Raw genomic sequence first — 25,549 nt, 5'->3', positions numbered from 1 at the left:
TGCTCCCAATTTATGCTCCTCAGATCCTGTCTTGCAGCATCGTATTTACCCTTCCCCCAATTGTGAAACCTACCCTGTTGCACACACTTATCTCTCTCCATAACCAAGGTGAAAGTTACAGAATTGTGGTCACCATCACCAAAATGTTTACCCACTAACAAGCCCATCACTTGTCCTGGTTCATTACCGAGTACCAAATCCATTATGGCCTCCCCTCTGGTCGGACAATCTACATACTGTGTTAGAAAAGCTTCCTGGACACACTGTGCAAACACTGCCCCATCCAATCTACTTGTTCTAAAGAGCTTCCAATCAATATTTGGGAAGTTGAAATCGCCCATGACTACTACCCTGTGGCTTCTGCACCTTTCCAAAATCTGTTTCCCAATCTGTTTCTCCACATCTCTGCTGCTATTGGGGGGCCTATAGTAAGCACCCAACAAGGTCATACTACCTCCAAAGGCAGATCCTCCTCGAACAGCCTTTCTGCAGCCATTATACCATTTCTAAGCTGCATGACTAGGGAAGATGATATAATTTAACTGAATAGTGGGGTAAGGATATTCGGGGGGGGGAGTTCAAAACTAGAGGGCATAGGTTTAAGGTGAGAGGGATAAGATTTAAACAGGACTCAAGGGCTGACTTTTTCATGCAGACGGTAGTGCCTTTATGAAATGAACTGCCAGCGGAAGTGTGGAGGCTGGTACAATTGCAACATTTAAAAGGCATCTAGATGGGGACATGAATAGGAAGGGAACAGCGGGATATGGGCCAAATGCTGGCCAATGAGACCAGGTCAGATTGGGATGTTTGGTCGACATAGATGAGTTGGACTGAAGGGTCTGTTTCCATACTATATGACTTTGATTCATTACAGAGAGTCATAAAATTAAAAGCAAGAGAAAAATATTAATTTGGAGTAGTTGAGCAGATTGGAAGAGATAGAATCCATAACGGAGAGTGAGTGAACAGATAAGGCTAGAGGATAGGAAAATAATAAAAAGAACAAAACTTAAATTCTTTCTGAATGCTCATAGCATTCAAAATAAAGTAGATAAATTGATTGCACAACTGGAAATAAGTAAGTATGATCTGTTATGCAGTACAGAAATATGTCTGCTGGCTAATGCAGATTGAGTCCTGAATTTCAATAGGTATAAAACATTTAGGAAGCTAGAAAAATGTAAAAGGTGACTCTGTTAATTACTGATGGTAACCCAAGTTCAGAAAACCAGGATGTAGAAATGTTTGGAGTAGAAATGAGAAATGATAAAGAATTCACTTGTAGGAGTGTACAAGGCTTTAACCGTAACTCCAAAGAAGGAAGGGGTATAAAGACGGATATAATAGTTTTTTCAGAAAGGCATGGCAATAATTATGGAGGATTTTAATCTGCATATAGACTGGAAAAATCAGATGGGCATAAATATCCTAAATAAAGAATTCATGGGATGTTTTCAGGATTGTTTCTTAAAGCAGCATATATTGGAGACAACCAAGAGAGCAACATTGAGGTAGGATGAGATGAACTTGGTGGGCCAGGAGCGGGCTGAGACAATGATCAACAAGGGCAGTCTGGTTTATGGATTTTGGGTAGGGTGGTGCAAGGTTGGGGAACTGTCAGGTTGGCGGCTGTGGATGGGTCATCTCCTGAAGTGATGTGGTTGTTGATGGTCTGGGAGATGATGGCTTGGTGATCAGAGTTGGGATCATAACCGAAGGGATGATGGGAGGATGTGTTGGAGTTAGTATCTGGCCTCAGCAATTATAGAAGTCCGTTTGCTAGATGACCACTGACTGACTTCTCTCTCTCTTTCCTCCTCTTCATCTTCTCCCCCCCTCCCCCAACACACTCACACACTCACACACACTCACACACACTCTCACACTCTCACACTCTCACTAGTGGGTTTAACAGTGAGGTTAGGGTCCGAGCAGAGGGCTTTGCATCCTGATGGGGAGGGTTAGAGACATCCAAGCGATGTCGCAGAGGCGTTTGAGATGGAGTCGAGGGAGGGGAGGAGGTGGCAAGAGCGTGTCCAGGAGGATGGCGTTTGTCGGAGATGGAAGGAGTGATTGTTAGAGGGTTGATTGAATTCCCGTTCATAGAAGGCATTGGCCTAGTGATATCAGCATGAGACTATTAATCCAGAGACCCAGATAATGTCCAGGGGACCCAAGTTTGAATGCCCCCACAGCAGATAGTGAAATTTGTATTCAGTTTTTAAAAAAAATCTGGCATGAAGGATCTTCTGATGACCATGAAATCATTGTCAACTGTTTGAAAAGCCCATCTGGTTCACTAATGTTCTTCATTGAAGAAAATTTGCCATCCTCACCTGGTCTGGCCTACAAGTGACTCCAGACCCACAGCAGTGTTGTTGACTCTCAGTTGCCCTCTGAAATGATTTAGCAAGCCATTCAGTTGTAGCAATCGCTACAAAGTCTCGAAATAATGAAACCAGATGGATCACCTGGCATCGGCATAGGCAGAGACAGCTCTGTTGGCCCTGCAAAATCATCCTCACTAACATCTGGGGGCCAGTGCCAAAATTGGGAGAGCTGTCGCACAAACCAGTCAAGCAACAGCCTGACACAATCACATTCATGGAATCATACATTATTAACAATGTTCCAGACACCCCTATCACCATCTCTGGATATATCCTGTCTCACCAGCAGCACAGACCCAGCAGAAATGGTGGTATACAGTTGGGAGGGAGTTGACCTGGGAGTCCTCAACATTGACTCCGGATCCTATGAAGTCTCATGGCTTCAGGTTAGACATAGGCAAGGAAACCTCCTACTGAATACCACGTACCATCCTACCTCAGCCGATGAATTGGTGGTACTCCAATGTTGAACAACACTTGGAGGAAGCACCGAGGATGGCAAGGGCGCAAAATGTTCTCTGAGTGGGGTACTTCAGTGTCCACCACCAAGAGTGATTTGGCAGCAGCATTACTGATCGTGTTCATCAGGTCCTAAAGGATACACCTGTTAGACTGGGTTTGCGGCAAGTGTTGAAGAAACCAACAAATGGGGGGGAAGCATACCTGACCTCCTCCTTACCAATTTGCTAGCTGCAGATGCATTTGTCCATGACATTATCAATAAGAGTGACCACCACACATTCCTTGTGGAAATAATGTCCTATCTTCACTCTGAAAATAACCTCTATCGTGTTGTGTGGCACGATCGCCGTGCTAAATGGGAACAGATCTAGCAGCTCAAGACTGGATATCCATGAGGCACTATGGGCCATCAACAGCAGCAGAATTGTACTCCATCGCAATCTGTAAACTCAAGGTCCAGCATATCCCCCAATCGACCATTATCATCAAGCCAGGGGATCAACCCTGGTTCAACGTAGAGTGTGGGAGGGCATGCCAGGATTAGCACTAGGGCATACCTGAAGATGAGATGTCAACCTGGTGACTACTTGCACACCAAACAGCATAAACAGCAAGTGATAGACAGAACTAAGTGATACAACAACCAATGGATCAGATCTAAGCTCTGCAGTCCTGCCACATCTAGTCATCAATGGTGGAGGATGGTTAAGTAACTCACTGGAGGAGGCGGCTCCACAAATATCCCCATCCTCAATGATGGAAGAACCCAGCACATCTGTGCAAAAGATGAGGCTGAAGCTTTCGCAGCAATCTTCAGCCAGAAGCGCTGAATGAATGCTCCATTTCAGCCTAATCCAGTGGTCCCCCGCATTACACCCCCCTGCTGGCCTATTACCCGCCCTCGATCTCTTCATTTCCAAGTGGATGAACAATCAGTCCTCAGCAAAGGCCGTACCTTTATTCCCCTCCGCCCACGCATCAATGAATTTAATACACGCCATGATGTCGAACGCTTCTTCTGCCGCCTCTGCCTCCGAGCTTACTTTTACAATCAGGACTCCCGCCCACCTTCCAAGGACCCCTTCACCTGCCTCCAACACACTCCATCCACCTGGACACCCTGTGCTGGCCTATTACCTGTCCTCGATCTCTTCATTTCATTTCCAACTGCCACCAGGGATATATTTCCCTTCCCACCCCTTTCCACTTTCCGCAAAGACCGTTCCCTCTGTGACCACCTGGTCAGGTCCACACCCCCCAACAACCCACCCTCCCCTCCTGGCACTTTCCCCTGACCATACCTGCTCCATCCAAGTCCCCAAAGGAGCCTTCCACATCCATCAAAGTTTTACCTGCACATCCACCAATGTCATTTATTGTGTTTGTTGCTCCTGATACGGTTTCCTCTACATTGGGGAGACTGGATGCCTCCTCGCAGAGCGCTTTAGGGAACATCTCTAGGACACCCGCACCAATCAACCCCACCGCTCTGTGGCCCAACATTTCAACTCCCCCTCCCACTCTGCTGAGGACATGCAGGTTCTGGGCCTCCTCCACCTCCACTCCCTCACCACCCGATGCCTGGAGGAAGAATGCCTCATCTTCCACCTCGGAACACTTCAACCCCAGGGCATCAATGTGGACTTCACCAGTTTCCTCATTTCTCCTCCCCCACCTTACTCCAGTTCCAACCTTCCAGCTCAGCCCTACCCTCATGACCTGTCCTACCTGCCTATCTTCTTTCCACCTATCCACTCCACCCTCCTCTCTGACCTATCACCTTCATCCCCACCCCCATTCACCCATTGTACTCTATGCTACTTTCTCCCCACCTCCCCTCTCATTTATCGCTCCACCCTGCACGCTTCCTGCCTCTATTCCTAATGAAGGGCTTTTGCCCGAAACATCAATTTTCCTTCTCCTTGGATGCTGCCTGACCTGCTGTAGTTTTCCAGCACCACTCTAATTCAGACTCTGGTTTCCAGCATCTGCAGTCCTCGTTTTTACCCAGCATTACAAATACCAGTCATCAGCCAAGTCGAATCACTCCATGTGAAATCAAGAAACAGTTGGAGACGTTGGCTACTGCAAAGGCTGTGGGCCCTGACAACATTCCAGCAATAGTCCTGAAGACTTGTCTTCCAAAGGTTGCTCCCCAAGTCAAGCTTTTCCAGTACAGTTACAACATTGGTATCTATATGACAATGTGCAAAATTGCCCAAGTATTCCCTGTACATAAAAAGCAGAACAAATCCAACCTGGCCAATTATTGCCCAGTCAGTCTACTGTCGGTCATCAGTAAAGTAATGGAAGGTGTCATCAACAGTGCTATCAAGCAGCATCCACTCAGCAATAACCTGCTCGGTGCCACCCAGTTTGGGTTCCACCAGGGCCACTCAGCTCCTGACCTCATTACAGCTGTTATGACACAGGGTAAACTCTCCTGCTTAATTTAAAATCAGCCACACAGAAAAGATTTATCCCGTGCAGTAATCTGTAAATATTAGAGTGGCCAAGAACTATGTAAAGTAAAAATTAACAACTTTATTTCTTAAAGTATAATGGAGAATAATTAGCCAAACTCTATTTATAATTTCTTTCTCTAACCTACCTTTTACCTTCCCTTCTACATTACTAGTCCGATAAAACTCGCAATTAAGATTTACAAAACACCACTTCTTATCTCAAAACCAGGCAGCTATAGGTTCTTGTCTACTGATCTTCCTGTGCCATCCTTTCTCCTTGTTAGGAATTTATGCGTCACAGGTTACTGATCAAAAAGGTACTTTTGAGAGAGATTTTTTTCCAAGCAGTCTGTTACATGCTAGGACTTGACAGTTCTCCTCTCAAATGTTCAATTTCCCCCCCCATCTTATACCCCAGACCATTGGATTGTGTCATTAACTTTTAAGATTGTCAATATACTCAATTCAAACTTGATTGGAAGTTGGTGTTTTTTGGGCATATATTTAAACTGATTGACGAATTCAAATTTGTTTTTGTCTCCAGGCAGCGAGCTAATTGAGTTGTTTGACCCAGTGTTACATACATTGTTGCCTTTTTGAGAACACTTGGGGCTGTGTCTGGTAGTTCTGCTGCTTTTAACTCTTAAAGGTACACCCACATCTTCATATTACAGCCTTGGTTCCAACATGGACAAAAGAGCTGAATTCCAGAGTGAAGTGGAGGTGACAGCCTTGACATCAAGGCTGCATTTGACGGAGTATGGCATCAAGGAGTCCAAGCAGAACTGGAATCAATGGATGTCGGGGTCAAACCACTTATAAGTAGTTAGTTACCTGACACACAGGGAGATGGTCATGGTTGTTGGAAATCAGTCATGTCAGAATATCTTCAGCTGCTTCATCAATGACCTTCTCTTCTTCATAATGCCGGAAATGGGGATGTTCACTGATTACACCATGTTCAGCATCATTCATAACTCCTCAGATACTGAAGCAGTCAGTGTCCAAATGCAATAGGATCTGGACAATATCCAGACTTGGGCTGACAAGTGGCCAGTATATTTCATGCCACACAAATGCCAGACTATGACCATCATAAATAAGAGACAATCTAACCACCACCCCTTTGGCATTCATGGTATTAGTATCACTGAATCCCCCACTATCAACACCCTGGGTGTCACCATTGACTGGAAACTCAATGGGACTCAACACATAAACACAGTAACTACAAGATCAGGTCAGAGACTAGGAATACTGTGGCGAGTGAGGCTCTGAAGGGAGTATAAAGAAAGTTAGGTAGGATTTTATAAAGGGAGGTTCTCAAGAGTTGTAAGATCTGGATTAATCTCAGCGCTACGAGCTAATGATGTTAGGAATAGGAGGATAGAGCAGATGAATGCATGGCTGAGGAACCAGTAAAGGGGAGAAGGGGTCACATTTCTGGATCATTGAAATCTCTTTTGGGGTAGAAGTGACCTCTATAAGAAAAATGGATTGCAGTTGAATTGGAAGGGACTAATTATACTGACAAGGAGATTTGCTAGAGCTGCTCATGAGGATTTAAACTAGTAAGGAGGAGGTATGGACCTCTGGGAGGTAATGAGGAAGGAGAGCAATCTGAGACTGGTAGAGTTGGGAAAAGGAGCGAGTCAAACAGTCAGGGCAGGCAGGAACAAAGCAGAGAACAAGGTAGGACTGATAAACTGCATTTCTTTCAATGCAAGAGGCCTAACAGGGAAGGCAGCTGAACTCCAGGCATGGTTTGGAAGATGAGACTGGGATATCATAGCATTTAGAGACGTGACTCGGGGATGGACAGGACTGGCAGCTTAATGTTCCTGGATACAAATGCTATAGTAAAGATAGAAAGGGGAGCAAGAGAGGTGCGGGGGAGGGGTGGGGAGTGGCCTTTTTGATAAGGGATAGCATTACTGCTGTACTGAAGGAGGATATTCCTAGTAATACATCCAGGGAAGTTATTTAGGTTGAACTAGAAATAAGAGAGGAATGATCAACCTTATTGGGATTGTGTTGTAGACCCCCTAATAGTCAGTGGGAAATTGAGAAACAAATTTGTGCAGAGATCTCAGTTATCCATGAGAATAATACGGTGATTACGGTAGGGGATTTTAACTTTCCAAACATAGACTGGGACTGCCGTAGTGTTAAGGGTTTAGATGGAGAGGAATTTGTTAAGAGTGTACAAGAAAATTTTCTGATTCAATATGTGGATGTACCGACTAGAGAGGTGACTGAGGTATTAGTGGGGGAGCATTTTGGGGCCAGTGACTATAATTCTATTAGTTTTAAAATAGTAATGGGAAAGGATAGACCAGATCTAAAAATTGAAGTTCTAAATTGGAGGAAGGCCAATTTTGATGGTATTAGGTAAGAACTTTCAAAAGCTGACTGGGAGCAGGTAAAGGTAAAGAGACGGCTGGAAAATGGGAAGCCTTCAAAAATGAGATAACAAGAGTCCAAAGACAGTATATTCCTGTTAGGATGAAAGGAAAGGCTGGTAGGTGTGGGGAATGCTGGATGGCTACAGAAATTGAGGTTTTAGTTAAGAAAAAGAAGAAAACATATGTCAGGTATAGACAACAGAGATTGAGTGAATCCTTAGAGTATAAGGGCTGTAGAAGCATACTTAACAGGGAAATCAGGAGGGCAAAAAGGGGACATGAGATAGCTTTGGCAGATAGGGTTAAGAAGAATCCAAAGGGATTTTATAAATGCATTAAAGACAAGAGGGTAGCTGGGGAGAGAATAGGGCCCCTCAAAGATCAGCAAAGAAGCAGAAGATGGGGGAGATACTAAACAAGTATTTTGCATCAGTGTTTACTGTGGAGAAGGACATGGAAGATCAGAATGTGTGGAAATAGATGGTGACATCTTGAAAAATGTCCATATTATGGAGAAGGAGGTGTTGGATGTTTTGAAACATACAAAAGTGAATAAATCCCGAGGACCTGATCGGGTGTACCCTAGAACTCTATGGGAAGCTAGGGAAATGATTCCTGGCCCTGTTATTGAGATATTTATATCATTGATAGCTGCAGAAAGGTGCCAGATGACTGGAGGTTGGCTAACGTGGCGCCACTGTTCATGAAAATGAACCTTCCAGCTCAGCGAGCAAACCTACATCCAGAACTTCAATTTCCCCTCCCACTCTGCCGAGGACATGCAGGTCCTTGGGCCTCCTCCATCGTCACTCCCTTACCACCTGTGGCCTGGAGGAAGAATGCCTCGTCTTACGTCTCAGGACCCTCCAACCCATGGCATCAATGTGGATTTCACCAGTTTCCTCATTTCCCCTCCCCCCGACCTTACCCCAGTTCCAACTATCCTCATGACCTGTCCCAACTGTCCATCTTCCTTCCCACCGATCTGCTCCACCCTCCCCTCCGGCCTATCACCTTCTTCCCCACCTCCATCCACCTATTGCACTCTCTGCTACCGCCCCAGCTCTCTCCCATGTATCTCTCCACCCCTGAGGCTCACAGCCTCATTCCTGATGAAGGGCTTTTGCCCGAAACGTTGATTTTCCTCCTCCTTGGATGCTGCCTGACCTGCTGTGCTTTTCCAGCTCCACATTCTTGACTCTGGTCAGGGATAGTCAACATGGCTTTGTGCATGGGAAATCAAAAGTCTCACCAACTTGATTGAGTTTTTGGAAGAAGTAACAAAGAGGATTGACGAGGGCAGAGCAGTGGACACGATCTGTCTGGACTTCAGTAAGGCATTCAACAAGGTTCCTCATGGTAGACTGGTTAGCAAGGTTAGATCTCTTGGAGTACAGGAAGAACTAGCCATTTGGATACAGACTTGCCTCGAAGGTAGAAGACAGAGGGTGGTAGTGGAGGGTTGCTTTTCAAACTGGAGGCCTGTGACCAGTGGTGTGCCACAAAGATCAGTGCTGAGTCCACAGCTTTTTGTCATTTATATAAATTATTTGGATATGAAGATAGTAGATATAGTTAATACGTTTGCAGATGACCCCAAAATTGGAGGTGTAGTTGGACAGCAAAGAACGTTATCTCCGATTACAATGGGATCTTGATCAGATGGGCCAATGGGTTGAGGAGTGGCAGCTGGATTTTAATTTAGATAAATATGAAGTACTGTATTTTGGAAAAACAAATCAGGGCAGGTCTTATATACATAAGGTAAGGCCCTGGGGAATGTTGCTGAACAAAGGGACCTTGGAGTGCAGGTTCATAGTTCCTGGAAAGTGGAGTCAGAGATAGATAGGATAGTGAAGAAGGCGTTTGGTATGCTTTCCTTTATTGGTCAGACCATTGAGTATAGGAGTTCGGAGGTCATGTTGTGGCTGTACAGGGCACTTTTGTAATATTGCTTGCAATTCTGGTCTCCTTCCTATCAGAAGGATGTTGTGAAACTTGAAAGGTTCAGAAATGATTGACAAGGATGTTGCAAGGGTTGGAGGATTTGTGCTATAGGAAGAGGCTGAATAGGCTGGGGCTGTTTTCCCTGGAGCATTGGAGGCTGAGGAGTAACTTTATAGAGGTTTATAAGACCATGAGGGACATGGATAGGATAAATAGCCAAGATCTTTCCCCTGGGTGGTGGAGTCCAGGACTAGGGGTCATAAGTTTAGTCTGAAAGGGGAAAGATATAAAAGGGACCTAAGGGGCAACTTTTTCATGCAGAGGATGGTCCGTGTATGGAATGAGCTGCCAGAGGAAGTGATGGAGGCTTGGTACTATTACAACATTTAAAACTCATCTGGCCAATTCTATGAATAGGAAGAGTTTGGAGGGATATGGGCCAAGTGCTGGCAAACGGGAGTGAATTAGGTTAGGATATCTGGTCAAAATGGATAAGTTGGACCGAAGGGTCAGTTTCCGTGCTATACATCTCTGTGACTCTGAGTAACTCAACTCCTGACTCCTCAAAACCTGTCCACTGTCCACAAGAGCCATGTCAGGAGTGTGATGGAATACATCCCACTTGCCGGATGAGTACAACTGCAACAACATTCAAGAAGTTTGACACCATCCAGAACAAAAGCAGCCTTCTTGATTGGCAATGCATCCACAAGCATGCACTCTCTCACCACAGATAGTGCACATTACTGCAACTGACTATGATCCACTGCAGAGATTCACCAAAGATTGTGCCTTCCAAACCTCCAACCCCTTCCATGTAGAAGGACAATGCAGCAGATATGTGGGAACATCACATTCAAGTTCCCCTCCAAGCCACACCCCATCCTGACTTAGAAATATATCACTGTCCCTTCACTGTCACTGGTCCAAAATCCTGGAATTCCCTCCCTAATGGTATTGTGGGGCAACCTACAGCTGGTGGACTGCAGCAGTTCAAGATGGCAGCTCACCACCACTTTCACAAGGTCACCTAGGGATAAGCAATAAATTCTGATTATCCAGCAACACCCACATCCCACAAGTAAATTCTTTTTAAAAATTGGCACGGAGGCATCTATTGGTCATAGATCGGAGCTTCAGGGAAGTAGTAACTCCAAAGATTGCAGACAGATGGGTGACAGTGAGGGGGACTGGGAGGAAGCAGCCAGTGCAGGGACCCCCTGCGGCCGCTCCCCTCAAGAACAAGTATACCATTTTGGATACTTGTGGGGAGGATGACTTACCAGGGGTAAGCAATGGGGTTCAGGCCTCTGGCACAGAGCCTGTCCCCGTTGCTCAGAAGGGAAGGGTGGAGAAGAGCAGAGCAATAGTTATTGGGGACTCGATAGTTCGGGGCACAGATAGGCGGTTTTGTGGGGGCGAGAGGGAAGCTTTAGAGAGGGTGCAGAGTCAGATATATGAGGGACATTTAAGCAACTCTTGGTTAGGCGCACGGAAGACAGTACAATGAAGGATATGTCGGTTAGTCAGATCTTAGAGAAGGATAAAAGCTCAGCACAACATTGAGGGCTGAAGGGCCTGTTCTGTGTTTTAAATCTAGTATTGCCTGTCCCCTCATGAGCTCCACCACAAGCTGCTTCAAAAAGCCATCTCATACACATTCCACAAATTCCTTTTCTTACAATCCCTACCAACCTGATGTCCTCAATCCACCTGCATATTGAAATCCCCCATGATTACTGTAACTTTGCCTTTCTTATGCTCCTTTTCTATCTCCTAGCGTCTCTTGCGCCCAGTTCCTGACTACTGTTTGGAGGCCTGTGCATAACTCCTACTGTAGATTTCTTTTACCATTTCGGTTCCTCAATTCTTCCCACACAAATTCTACATCATCTGACCCTACTTTATTGCTTACTATTGATTTAATTCAATTTCTTACTAATAAGATCACCCCAACCCCTCAGCCCACCTGTCTATCTTTTTGATAAAATGTTAACCCTTGGATATTCAGCTCTCAATTCTGATCGCCTTGCAGCCACATCTCTATGATGCCCACCATGTCAATCCTGCCAATTTCGATCTGTGCCACAAGCTCATTTACTTTATTCCTTATACTGTGTACATTCAGATATAATACCATCAGACCTGTATTAACAGGCCCTCTTCTCATTGTCATTTGTTTGTCCAGTGTGCTTGAAGTTTGATTGTGAACCCCTTCCAAACACCCTGTCCTATTTGTGTCAATGCTAGAGACTTTAATAACCTCTCCTAAGTTCTCTTTCCCTGTCATTTCTTTCATATTTTACCATGCATTTGAATCCAGCCCTACAGATGTTAACCTGCTGCTTTGTTTCCCACTGGGGGATGTTTTACCCCTTTCCTCCCCCGCACTTCCTAGTTTAAAGTCCTCTTGACCAGCCCATTTATTTTTCTCGCTGGAACATTGGTCTCAGCTCGGTTCAGGTGGAGACCGCCCCAGCAGTACAGATCCCTCTTGTTCGAATTCTGATGTCAGTGCCCCATGAAAAGGAACCCCTGTTTCCCACATCACTCTTCTGGCCATGTGTTTACTTCCCTTATTCTCGTGTCCCTATGCCAATTTGCACATGGTTTAGGCAGCAATCCGGAGATTATAACCCTTCAGGACCTGTTCATTAATTTTGTTCCTAGCTCCTGATAATCCCTGAACAAGTCCTCTTTCCTAGTTTTGCCGATATTGTTTGTTCTGGCATGGACTACAACAACTGGATCCTCCCCCTCCCTCTCCAATCTTTTTTCAAGCTGGTCAGAGACATTCCTTACCCTGGCAGCGGGCAAGCGACACACCATGCAGGACTCTCGATCCTGCTTACAAAGGATACTATCTATCCCCCTAATTATAGAATCCCTTACAACTACCACTTGTCTTTTTGCTCCTGCTTCTTAAATGGCCTCCCGTCCCATGGTGCAGTGGTCAATTGATTCATTCTCCCTGCAGCCCTTTTCCTCATTCACACAGGGAGCAAATACCTCGTACCTGTTGGACAAGGTCAAGAGCTGAGGCTCCTCTGTTCCTGAATGCAGAATCCCTCGACCTGCCTCACTTGCAGTGACACCCTACTTACCAAATTTGAAATAATTAATCTACCAGATGCGACTGTATCCTGAAACAAAGCTTCCAGGGAACTCTCCTCCTCCCAGATGTGCCACAGTGTTTGAAGCCCATCTCATCAATTCAGAGCCGGACTTCTTCCAGCAAGCAACACTAAGAGACATTATGACCACAACCTTTAATTATTCAGTGTGTTACCATCATTGAATCCGCCACTCTCAATATCCTGGAGGTTACCATTGACCAGCAACTCATCTGGACGCACCACCTGGGGTGGCACGGTAGCTCAGTGCTTAGCACTGCTGCCTCACAGCACAGGGGGCTTGGGTTCATTTCCAGCTTTGGGCAAATGTCTATGTGGAGTTTGTACATTCTCCCATGTCTGCAAGGGTTTCCTCCAGGTGCTGTGGTTTCCTTTCTCTGTCCAAAGATGTGCAGGTTAGATGGATTAGCCATTAGCCATGCTAAATTGTCCATTGTCTGGGGATGTGTAGGTTTGGCGATTAGCCGTGGGGGTTGCAGGGACAAGGTAGGGAGATGTTTTTTGGTGGGATGCTCTTCGGGGGATGGTGTTGGACATGTTGGGCTAAAGGGCCTCTTTCCAAATAGTAGGGATTCTATATAAACACAGTGACTGCACGAGTAGCTCAGAGGCTCGGAATACTGCATTGAATAAATCAACTCTTGACTCCCTAAACCCTGTCCATGATCTACATGGCACAGGTGTGATGGAGTACTCCCCACTTTACTGTAAAAGTACAGCTCCAGTAGCACTCAAAAAGCTTCACATCATCCAGGACAAAGCAGCACACTTGATTGGCACTGCACCCACTTTGTTCACCATCGACATTTAGTAGTGATAGTGTGTATATCTACAAAATACACTGCAGAAATTCATGAAAGATCCTTAGCCCCTTCCAAATCCAGAGCCACTTCCATCTAGAAGGACCAGGACAGCAGATACATCAGAACACCACCACCTGCAAGTGTCTCCAAGCCAGTCACCATCCTGATTTAGAAATGTGTCATTCTTCTTTACTGTCACTGGGTCAAAATCCTGGAATTCCCTCCCTAATAGCATTGTGGGTCTCCTTACTGTCCATGGGCTGCAATGGCTCAGAAAGGCAGCTGACTCCCACCTTCTCACAGGGCAACAATGGACAGGCAATAAATGCCAGCTAGCCAGCAACACCCATGTTCCATGAGTGAATCAATCTAAAAACGTTCTAGTTATTCAAAACTTGAGGTAATTTTCCTTCACTACCAGATCTGCATGTTTCATTTAACTGTTCCAGTCTCATAAGCTGCGATGCTTTTTTTCCCACGAGCACTCACGCTACCAAGATTTTCTCAGTCTTCCATTAAAAGTTTTTGCAGATTTACAATGAAATATCTCTCGTCTGGATGTTTTCATAAACAACAACCTTTACATTGAGGAAACCTATTCCCTTAACCGTCTTCAACAATCTCTGTTTCTAGGAGAATGTATTAAGACTATAAGAAATAGAGCCAGGAGCATACCTTCCAGCCACTCGAGCCTGCTGGTCCAACATTCCTTGATACTTGGCTGATCCAACAGTCCTCATTCCACTTCCTTGCCCCTTTCCCTGTAGCGCTTGATTCTCCAACTGATCAAGAATCTATCTCAGTTTAAACATACACAAGAACTCTGTCTCTACAGCACCCTTTTTCCACGAGGGGGCATAGCTTTAAATTAAGGGGTGGTAGGTATAGGACAGATGTTAGGGGTAGATTCTTTACTCAGCGAGTCGTGAGTTCATGGAATGCCCTGCCAGTAGCAGTGGTGGACTCTCCCTCTTTATGGGCATTTAAACGGGCATTAGATAGGCATATGGAGGATAGTGGGCTAGTGTAGGTTAGGTGGGCTTGGATCGGTGCAACGTCGAGGGCCAAAGGGCCTGTACTGCGCTGTATTTATTCTATGTTTCTATATTCAAAGAGCTCGACATACTGATGTGCAGAATTTGTTGACATATGGGCGTTGTTAGTTTCATATTTAGTTGAAACTTCACTTAATTTCAAACAAAACAGAATTTATTTGCTGGATTACCAAATGAAACACTAATAAAAGAGAACAGAATATAGAATAGCCAACCTATCTGAAAACTCAGCAAATTATGCCAACATAATGATGCTGTTGCAATGATCCCCATAATCACTCCTTGACAAAAAAAGGGTAAAATCAAACATGGTCTTTCTGGAGCGATGTCAGAGAGAGGCAGGATCAGCATGGATGTGCTCCTTTGGGTCCAGCAGCTTCTCAGCTCTGCTTGCTAAAACCAAACCAAACCAGAGAGAAGCTGAGCTGGGAGAACTGGCCATTCCCTTTTCAATGTGTAAGTGATTTTCTTAAATCTGGAAAGCCTTTTTACTTGAGGCAGTACCTGTTAGCTATAACCAAATTGCCCCGAAAACCCTTCAAACCTTGACCTCCCGGAGTCTCTGTTTTTATGTACCCGCTTGGGGGAAAAAAAACAAGAACAACATAACGTTGTTAAAGGAGCAGCATCTTCACAGCATAGGGGAATGAAATTGAGCCATTTGCTGAGGATTGACCATTCAACCTCCAGTGAAAAGGAGATATGGAAAAGGTTGGAGACAAGGTCAGGATACGGAGTGATTAAAGAGGTTTGTATCTGCAAGAGACATTTGCTGCTGCTGTTTGGGTCAGTTCAAACTACCTTCCCGGGGCGATTGGAACCTGAGAGTTAGGCCAAATCGAAAGAAAATAAAGTTGGTAACATGAATTTGAAAAGGTGCTAAGAATCCTAGATAAGAAGGACAAAGCTGAGCAGAAATTCTGCTTTAATATTAGAATGATGGCTAAAAGACAAAGTTAAGGGCAAGCTATCTGAACGCACACAGCAGTCACAAGGTTAATGAGCTAAAGGCACAAATAAAGATGCATGGGTATGATCCTATGTACATGGCGTAACCATGACTGCGTGGTGACAAGATTGGGAATTGAATTTTCAAAGATATCCAACGTTTAGGAAAGGCAGGCAAAAAGGAAAAACGTTCGGAGTTGCTGAAAGTAAGGGATGGGGTCATGGAGGATCTTGAAATAAAAGATCAGTGTGTCATGTGTATGGGTGGAACTAAGTAACAACAATAGGCAGCAGACATTACTTAGAGTTATTTGTAGGCCACAAAATAGTAATGATAATGCAGAGTATGGTGTTAATCAGAAGATGAAAAAGTATGAAGCAGGGGCTATGCAGTTAACTGTAGGTGATTTCCAGAGTTGGACTTGTCTAAAAGCCTCCTAAGTCAGGAAATAGAAAAGATGTGTAGGAAAGACAAAGTCACAGATCATGGGGGATTTCAAAAGGCAGGTGGTCTGGAAGAATCAGGTTGGTAGTGGGTTGCAAGCCAAGGAATTTATGGATTGTCTGCAAGGTGGCCTTTTGGAGCAGTTTGTGGTTGAGCCCATTAGGGACCAGGCAATACTGGATTTAGTGTTGTGCAATGAGGCAGACATGGTAAGGGAGCTTAAGGTGAAGGAACCCTTTGGAGGCAGTAATCATAATATGGTTGAATTTACTCTACAATTTGAGAGGGAGAACGTAGAATCAGAGGTAACTACTTCAGCTGAATAAAGGCAACTACAGAGGCATGAGGGAGGAGCTGGGTAGAATTGACTTGGAGAGGAGCTTAGCAGGAAAGACAGTGGAACAGCAATGGCAGGTTCTATGAGTAATTCAGGAAACACAGTAGAGGTTCATCTTGAGGGAAAAAGAAACATGGTTAAGGGTAAATGAGGCAGTCATGGTTGACCAGGGAAGTCAGGGATAGCATAACAGCAAAAGAGAAAGCATATAATGTGGTTAAGGGCAGTGGGAATCCAATGGGTTGGGAAGTTTACAAAGACCAACTGAGGGCAACAAAAAAAAGAGAAGATTAAATATGAGGGTAAGCTAGCCAGTAATATAAAGGAAGACTGTAAGAGTTTCTTTAGATATATAAAGGGCAAAAGAGGGACAAAAATGGATATTGGGCTGCTGGAAAATGACGCTAGAGAGATAATAGTGGGGACCAGCGAAATAGCTGAGGAACTGCATAATTACTTTGTGTCAGTCTTCACAGTGGAAGACACGAGTAATGTCCCAAAAATTCAAGAGTGAGGGGGCAGAGCTGAGTATGATAGCCATCACCAAGGAGACCGTGCTGGAAAATTTGAATGGCCTGCAGGTGGATATATCATCTGGACTAGATGGACTACACCCAAGAGTTCTCAGGAAGATAGCTAAAGAGATAGTGGAGGTGTTAGTGGTGATCTTCCAGGAATTGCTAGAATGAGGAAGAGTCCCAGAGGACTGGAAAATCGTTTAACATGACACCCCAGTTTAATAAGAGAGTAAGGTGAAAGATGGAAAATTACAGACTGATTAACTTAACCTTGGTCGTAGGTAAGATCCTGGAATCCATTGTGAAGGATGAGATTTCTGCGTTCTTGGAAGTGTGTGGTAAAATAGGGCAAAGTCAGCATGGTTTCATCAAGGGGAGGTCGTGCCTGACAAATCTGCTAGAATTCTTTGAGGAAGTAATAAGCAGGTAAGACCAAGGAGAGTCAATGGATGTTATCTACCTGGACTTCAAGAAGGCCTTTGACAAGGTGCTGCACAGGAGGCTATAGAGTAACATAAGGGCCCATGGTGTTAGAGGCAAAGTGTATGGATAGAAATTTGGTTGTCTTGCAGAAAGCAGAAAAGTGGGAATAAAAGGATCCTTCTCAGGATGACAGCCGGTGACAAGTGGTGTTCCACAAGGCTCAGTGTTGGGGCCACAACTTTTCACTTTGTACATTAACAATCTGGATTAAGGGACTGAGGGCATTCTGGCTAAGATGGCAGATGTTACAAAGATAAGTAGAGGGAAGGTAGCATTGAGGAGACGGTGGGGGGGGAAGCTGCAGAAGGATTTGGACAGGTTAGGAGAGTGGGCAAAGAACTTGGGAATGTGTGACATCATGCACTTCAGAAAGAAGAATGGAGGCATAGAGTATTTTCTAAATGGGGAGAAAATTCAGAAGTCTGAAGTGTAAAGAGACTTTGGGAGTTTTAGGATTCTCTTAAGGTAAACTTGAAGGTTCAGTCAGTAGCTCAGAATAAAAATGCATTGATGGCTTTTATATTGGGAGGACTTGAATGTGAAAGGCTGTACTTCTAAAGCTCTATGAAGTTCTGGTCAGACCACATTTGGTGGATTGTGCACAGTTTTGAGCCCCTTATCTGAGGAAGAATGTGGTGGCCCAGGAGCATGTTCAGAGGAGGTTCACAAGAATGGTCCCAAGAATGAAAAGCTTACCATATGAGGAATGTTTGAGGACTCTGGGTATATACTCAATGGAATTTAGAAGGATGAAGGGGTATCTAATTGAAACATACAGAACACTAAATGGCCTGATCGGCGTGGATGTTGGGAAGATGTTTCCACTGGTAGGAGAGACTAGGACCTAAGAGTAAAGGAAAGACCTTTTACACTAGAGATAAGGAGAAACGTCTTCAGCCAGAGAATGGTGAATCTGTGGAATTCACTGCCACAGAAGATTGTGGAGGCCAGTCACTGAGTATATTTAAGACTGAGATAGGTTCTTGAGTATCGAGGGTTACAAGGCAAAAGCAGGAGAATGGGGTTGAGAAACTTAACCGCCATGATTGAATAGCAGAACAAACTCAATGCGCTGAATAGCCTAATTTCTACTCCTATGTCTTATGGTCTTATGCATGTATCTGGATAAACGAAAAGTTCTAGTTATGCAGACAAGATTCTGAAGTGCCTTAGGATGGCTTCCTAGGGAAGTATGTTGAACCAAGTAGAGGGCACGCTGTTTTAATTCCAGTATTATATCATGATAAAAGCTAATTAACGGTCTTTTTATAAAAGAACCGATATGGATGAGTGATATGACAGAATTTTCCATTGTTTGAAAGTGAAGTAGATAATTCTGAAGCAGCTGTGAAAGTAAGCTGCACCGTGATCAGAAAAGAGCGATTGCAGCCCAAGTGAAGATATAGTTCGGGGTATTTGGAGGCAGTGTGGGAATAGAACTTGTAAATCTTTCTTTTCTTCATTTCTCTGCCTCCCCTCACAGGCAAGATGCAAGTCCTTGCAATTGCGTGTTGAAATTAACCCTTTTATAGACGGTCATGGATCGGAGTTGGAGTCATCTTTCGATGGGACAAAACACCTTAGAAATGAAGAGATGAATCAAACTGTAGAGAGAGAATATATTAGAAGTGAATGGGATATAGAATCAATGAGTTCAAGTGCTGAGAAATCTCTTGCTTTGGAGGTGAAAGATACAGCACCAAATAATGGAAGAAGCCACCTCTGTAAACGGTCAGCCTCAGTAATAGACCTGGTACAAGGAGGTAAGATTTCATCCTAAAGGTATTCTATAATTAATATCCCCTTGGTATGATCCTCCCAAGTGAAAGTCCTTTATAAAATAATTTATTCTCATTTCTCTCTTTCAGAAGGTTTATTGCAAGTACATGAACTAAATATTTGTTTACCGTGGGCGGCACGGTGGCACAGTGGTTAGTACTGCTGCCTCACAGCGCCAGAGACCCGGGTTCAATTCCCGCCTCAGGCGGGAGACTGTGTGGAGTTTGCACATTTTTCCCGTTTTTGCGTGAGTTTCCTCCGGGTGCTCCGGTTTCCTCCCACAGTCCAAAGATGTGCAGGTCAGGTGAATTGGCCATGCTAAATTGCCCGTAGTGTTAGGTAAGGGGTAGATGTAGGAGTATGGGTGGGTTGCGCTTCGGCGGGGCGGTGTGGACTTGTTGGGCCGAAGGGCCTGTTTCCACACTGTAAGTAATCTAATCTAATCTAATCTAATTTCTTTTCTTGCTCATTTTCAATTAGAAGAACGGGCATCATCTGATTCATTCATAGCAGCAGCTCAGTCCAGTCTGCAAAATGTGTATGTGAGTGAGGGAACTAAACAAAGACACTCACTGTGTAGTAAAATGGATATGCTTGCTGCAACACTCAGTAAAGAGATGTCTAAGAATAAACTTGGCAAACCTCGCTCCTACATGCACCCAACTGCCAGTTTCAAGGCTAAAATGTCACGAAGCGCATCAATGGGAGAAAACCTGCATTTGAAAGCCTTAGGACAGTCCAGAGGTACGAGTTTGCCCAATTCCAGAGCGGTGTCTACTGTAGATTTAACAGAGTCAATGAAAGGCTCCACTCCAAATGAAGATAATCCAAATGAAAACTTTAAAGAAAAGAATCCACCAAAAGAGACATTACAGATATTGTCTTATGGAAACCATCAAGCTAGAGCTAACTTGACATTGAACCTTTCCAAAATACACACTGACAGACTGCTAATGCCTCCTCCAATAGCTAATGGTTTTGCTGTAACAAAGGTCAAACAAAAGCTGCGGGCTGGTCAGGATTCTACACAGCTATCTACCTCAGCAGTCACACCCACACAGCCAGCAAGCTTGGCTAAAACTGATCAAAACGTTTGTGAAAAACACGAGGAGAATGGGAGTATCCCAAACATGAACTCCTTTACTATTCTAAAGAAAGCTACTGGTAATTTAGAGCACTGTAACAGTTCTCCAGATGGCACTGAGCACACTTTGGAAAAATTTCACTCATGCAATTCAATTCCTTTACAACCGCAGCATGACAGCATCAGTCCCAACAGAGATGCTGTAAGCAGTAATTCCATAACGATCCCAGAAGGAAATGGCTTTCAGAAGGACGTTGCTGCATCGCTCAGAGGAAGTATGGGGATTGAAGAGAAACCTATTAATGAAGCAGGTATTGTAATTTTTTAATGTATATTTAACGTTTGAAGCATCTCTGACTCGCAGAAGTTTCCTTTAGTGTTTCTTGAAACCAATAAATAGAATAAATCTTAATAAAAATTTCAAGAAAGAAGTTTTGTTTCATTCTTGGCTAGCTTCATTTTTGTTGGTTGCTTTTGAATCTGGTTTGTCATCTCCCGACCTTTCTATTTAATAGCCTTTTTACTGCAATGTCATTCTACCATTTAAATTATCTGAACTGCAGAAGTTAGTTATCTACACAGTTCAAGGATGAATGTTTCTGCTAAGATGCTGCCAGACCAGTGTCTGCCCTGCAATCCAAAAATGCACTTGTGTATAACCTTAAGATACTTGAATGTTGTTGTGCAAACCTTGTTTAGTTTGCAACTGTCCTGATGCTTAAACATAATTAAAAGAAATGTTTAAACTTCACCTGAAGTTGGTTAAGTGGATAATCTGGCCAGATAAATTACCATGGACTTCAATACTTTCAACAATGAATAGCGGAATTGCCTTTAAAGTCTTTATAATTTATTCTAGTGGGAGTGGAGGGAAATGTGGCGGATGCAAAGAGTTAATTCCCATCTGTTCTGGGATTAATCTCCCAATAGCTCAATTGAACACCCGGAAAAGAGCTCAACTGAAAAAAACTCAAACTCAGCATGTATTTCCAGTGCAGGGATAGTCACTAAGCTTTTTAGTTGAGGCTGACTTCATCTTAGCCAGCATTTGATTCCAGGTGCACTTAGACACACCGTAAGATTGCCATTCTTACTTTTACTACAGGTTTAGTTAGCAGTTAGGAGGAGAAAGTGAGGTCTGCAGACGCTGGAGATCAAAGCTGAAACTTTATTGCTGGAACAGCACAGCAGGTCAGGCAGCATCTAGGGAACAGGAGATTCGACGTTTCGGGCACATGCCCTTCTTCAGGAAGAAGGGCATGTGCCCGAAACGTCGACTCTCCTGTTCCCTAGATGCTTCCTGACCTGCTGTGCTGTTCCAGCAATAAAGTTTCAGCTTAGTTAGCAGTTAGGAAGGTAAGTGTAATGTTGGAATTCAACTCAAGAGGTCTAGAATACAAGAGCAGAGATATACAGCCACTGCAGTACAAGGCTCTGGTCAGACCACATTTGGAATATTGTGACCAGCTTTGGGCCTATTGTAGGAGCTGCAGAAGAGGTTTTCAAGAATGATCCATGGGATGAAAGGCTTGTCATTTGAGAAGCAGTTGAGGACATTGGGTCTGTACTTGATGGACTTTAGAATCCCCCACCACCCCAATCATTCTGAGTGAACCCTACCGAATACTGACGAGCCTGGATAGAGTGGATGTGAACACAGTGTTTTCCCTAGTTGGAGAGACTAGGACTTGAGGGCACAGCCTCCATCAAGGGACCATCCGTTAGAGCTGAAATGAGGATGGATGTCCGCCAGTGGATGGTTAATCTATGGATCCCATTGCCGCAGAAGTTTGTGGAGGCTAAGTCATTGAGATATATAGATTCTTGATTAGTCAGGCGATCAAGAATTATGGGGAGAGACAGGAGAAATGGGGTTTAGAAACCCATCAGTCATGATTGAATGGTGGTGTAGACCTGATGGGTCAAATAGCTTAATTCTACTCCTGTATCTTATAGGCTTGTAGTCTAATGACATGTATGCCTCAGAAATCAACACAAATTGAAACACTAAGTCAGCATTAAATCACATGAAAGTGTTTTGTGTATTGCAAAGATTCTGTTTCTCGTGTGTTTCCACTAGTGTGTTTTTTAAGTTTTATAACTGACTATAGATCAAAATATTTTAGTGTTCAGACCACTTTTATGTTAGAGATGCTCGTAATCCGAACATTAATTTCAGATTAAATTGTGAAAACTCCTTCCCTCAAAGAGGAATGATTGGTAATAACATCTCGATCAGGTCTGTAGTTGCAAGTATTAGCAGCCATGGATTTGCTTCACCCAATTAGCCATTTGACATGTGAAATAAAACAGAGTTGTAGGTGGTGAAAACTGAAACAAAGGCAGAAATTGCTGGAGAAATAGCAACATTAAAGTTTCAAGTCCACTGATCCTCCTTCAGAACCGTTCTGAACTCCGCTTTCTCTCCACAGATCCTGCCAGAACCACTGATTTTCTCCACCTATTTCTGTCTTTGTTTCATTCATCATGTGTTAGCCTCAATATTGAATGTCTGACATCACAACTAATATATGATCTTTCGCCTGGAATTTATTTGCATAATTAGGATTGACCACTCTTATAGGGACGTAAAGAAGGAATCTTCCATAGCTAATTTCATACTCCTCTGTTCCCCACCCCCCCACCCCCAGTTTAATATGTGTATTTGTAACAATTCAGATTCTGAATTATTTCTGATCGATAAATTGCATTTGTTATGTTTTCTTATGCTATTAGTATTCTTATGCTATTAGTATTCTTGGGCTATTAGTATGTTAGGGAGCCATGGGAATTTATGTTTGAATGTTTTTCTTAATTTTTGCAGATCTCGCAGTCAGTGTCGAGAACTGTGAGTATGTTGTTACAGAACTTCAGGACACTTTGCAGAAGGCCTTACAGCTGTACAACAAGGTAGGTGCACATTTACTAACTTCAACATTTTTTTCCTATTTCAAGCTACCTTTTTTCTTCACTGTTTCTTATGCAAATTAACATTGCAGGAAGCTGACCTGAATAGTTAACCCTACCTCATTAAGACAAGTTGAATTTGCTTTCACAAGCTGCGTTTCAGGTGACCAACAGAGTACATTTAAACGGAAGGTTGAAGTATTAAAGGAAAAGAACATTATTTGATGGGGTCAGGTAAAGAATGGTGGAAAAAGAACAGTGTGAAACCTAAGCACTGATATAGACCTACTGGGCCAAGTTGTCTGTTTCTTTGCCTGAAAGATTCTGCAGAATATTTGCAACAAAGTAGGCCTGTGTACAATATTCCAGGAGGTTTTGAAGCAATATTCTAACACTTGGTAGAATGGGCTATATTAGTTAATATTTTGCAGCCATATGGATTTTGCCATTTCCATCAGTTTCAATATCTGGAAATAAAACCAGTTCATACATGAACAATTTCTTAATCAAGTTCTCAAAGTGCATTTAACAATTGAATATCTGTCTGATGTATCAGATGAGTCAAAACGTCACAGTTGTTTAGCACGGAAACAGACCCTTCGGTCCAACTCGCCCATGCCAACCAGATATCCTAAATTCATCTAGTCCCATTTGCCAGTGTTTGTCTCAAACCCTTCTTATTAATCCAGATGCCTTTTAAATGTAATAACTAGCTACCTCCACCATTTCCTGGTAGCATATTCCATATACATGCCACCCTCTGACAAATGTGTCTCTTAAGTCCCTTTTTAAATCTTTCTGTCTCACTTTAAACCTATTTTTTGAACCCCTACACCCTGGGAGGGAAAGGGTCCTTAACTATTCACCCTGTTGAACTGAATGATCTAATTATTAAATTGAAACAAAGGATGGAAGGTACTGGAAAACTGAAACAAAAACAGAAATAGCTGGAGAAACTCAACAGGTCTGGCAGCTCTGAACTGAAGAAGTATCACTGGACCTCTGAAACGTTAACTCTGATTTCTCTCCACAGATGCTGCCAGACCGGCTGAATTTCTCAAGCAACTTCTGTTTTGTTTCAGATCTAATTATTCTGATTTAGCTTCAGTATCTCAAAGGTAGAAGGGGAAAAGATTACCTGTTTTTTGCTTTAGCTTACTACTGCAGAATGTTCATGCATTACCATTACTTGAAGGTGAAACTTAGCTAAGCTACAATAAGTCTGGCTCATGTGGCCTTCCCCCTTCTTATGGCTAACTATCAGGTAACAGATCTTATCTAAGGAACTATAAGTCAGGCAGGAAGGAAACCTTTTTTTAAAAATCATTGCTCTAATCCAATCTTTCTTCACAGGTGCTTTCCAGTGAAGATACACCAGAGCGCAAGTCCAAGATGATGGCCATCTTGTGTGGTGCATTTTCCTCTGCGAGGAAGCATTTGAACTCCATAGAATGTTTGCCAATTTCTCTCTTTGCCTCAGAAGCTCCAGAGAATGGCAAGGTGACAGCTTTGCTAGAGCACTATTCAGAAATGTTGATAAAAATGGTGGCACAAAATCTGCAGTTGCAACATTGAAACAATACATTTGCAGAGCAAGAAGGGAATGTTTAAATGTAACTTTGTCCTATGAAATAGTGCAGCATTCTATTTAGTGTTTTCTTTAGTGAAAGAGCTGTAATCAATATTACCAGAATTATAGTCACCAGTTTATTTGAATGTTACGAATTTTGCAGTATTATATGATGTCCCTCCATTTTTGTATGTACATTGTTATCTGTGCATTGATTTTCTTAAACCTCTTGCTTTAAATCTTTTGAAATAAAGTGGTTTTTTTTGCTAATTATCATTGAGCTCTGACAGCCACTTCCAGAGAATGAAATCTAGTGGCCGGGTAGTAACAATTAGCAGGTAGACAGCCAGACATTTTTAATATAACCAGTTGGAATGAAAGTCTGATGAGAATTCTCATCAGCAAATTGAGCATTTTAAATCTAATTATGCAAGCACACATTCTCCCAAGTTTCACATCTTGAAGAAACCTTGATGAATGCCAATTTCATGTTTGCTATGGTTTATTTGGGAATATGTTTGTGGTGCTGTCATTACTCCTTTGCAACTTTGTTCTAACAATCCAGGTGTGTCAATTCTCCATCCAATCCAGGAATTGTGAGAAGTGGTCTGTAAGTCAAGTTGTCCCCAAAGAGGGGGTGGCTGCTACATGCCACCATTATACAAGCTTCCTGAACATGGCTTAGTGGCAAATAAAAACGTTATCTGCATGGTGGCTGATGTTAATGGCCTGAACTGGTACTCTTAAAATGATGGCAAAGCTATCTGTGTGCACTGACATTGCTGGACTGAAATTGATCAGCATAAATGTAGAA

The 25,549-nt window shown here is 43.4% G+C and overlaps 1 protein-coding gene across 2 annotated transcripts in view; it reads left to right on the top strand.

Moving 5' to 3' along the window:
- The window catches only part of LOC122542905 (WD repeat-containing protein 62-like), a 172,988-nt gene extending 148,004 nt beyond the window's left edge, over positions 1-24,984 (top strand). Inside the window, exons 28-31 of one of the 2 annotated variants that reach the window (XM_043681047.1) lie at positions 18,879-19,158; positions 19,658-20,569; positions 23,083-23,168; positions 24,519-24,984. In XM_043681047.1, the coding sequence (XP_043536982.1) occupies positions 18,879-19,158; positions 19,658-20,569; positions 23,083-23,168; positions 24,519-24,740 (1,500 nt within the window). In that variant the 3' untranslated portion in view covers positions 24,741-24,984. Of the gene's footprint in view, positions 1-18,878; positions 19,159-19,654; positions 20,570-23,082; positions 23,169-24,518 lie in introns of both variants that reach the window. The other variant, XM_043681046.1, reaches the window with a different exon arrangement.
- The last annotated feature ends 565 nt before the right edge of the window (positions 24,985-25,549 follow it).

Source organism: Chiloscyllium plagiosum, chromosome 41, assembly GCF_004010195.1.
Source record: "Chiloscyllium plagiosum isolate BGI_BamShark_2017 chromosome 41, ASM401019v2, whole genome shotgun sequence".
Lineage (NCBI taxonomy): Eukaryota > Metazoa > Chordata > Chondrichthyes > Orectolobiformes > Hemiscylliidae > Chiloscyllium > Chiloscyllium plagiosum.
Note: the sequence above shows the minus strand (reverse complement) of the source record. Positions and strands in the feature narration are given on the sequence as shown.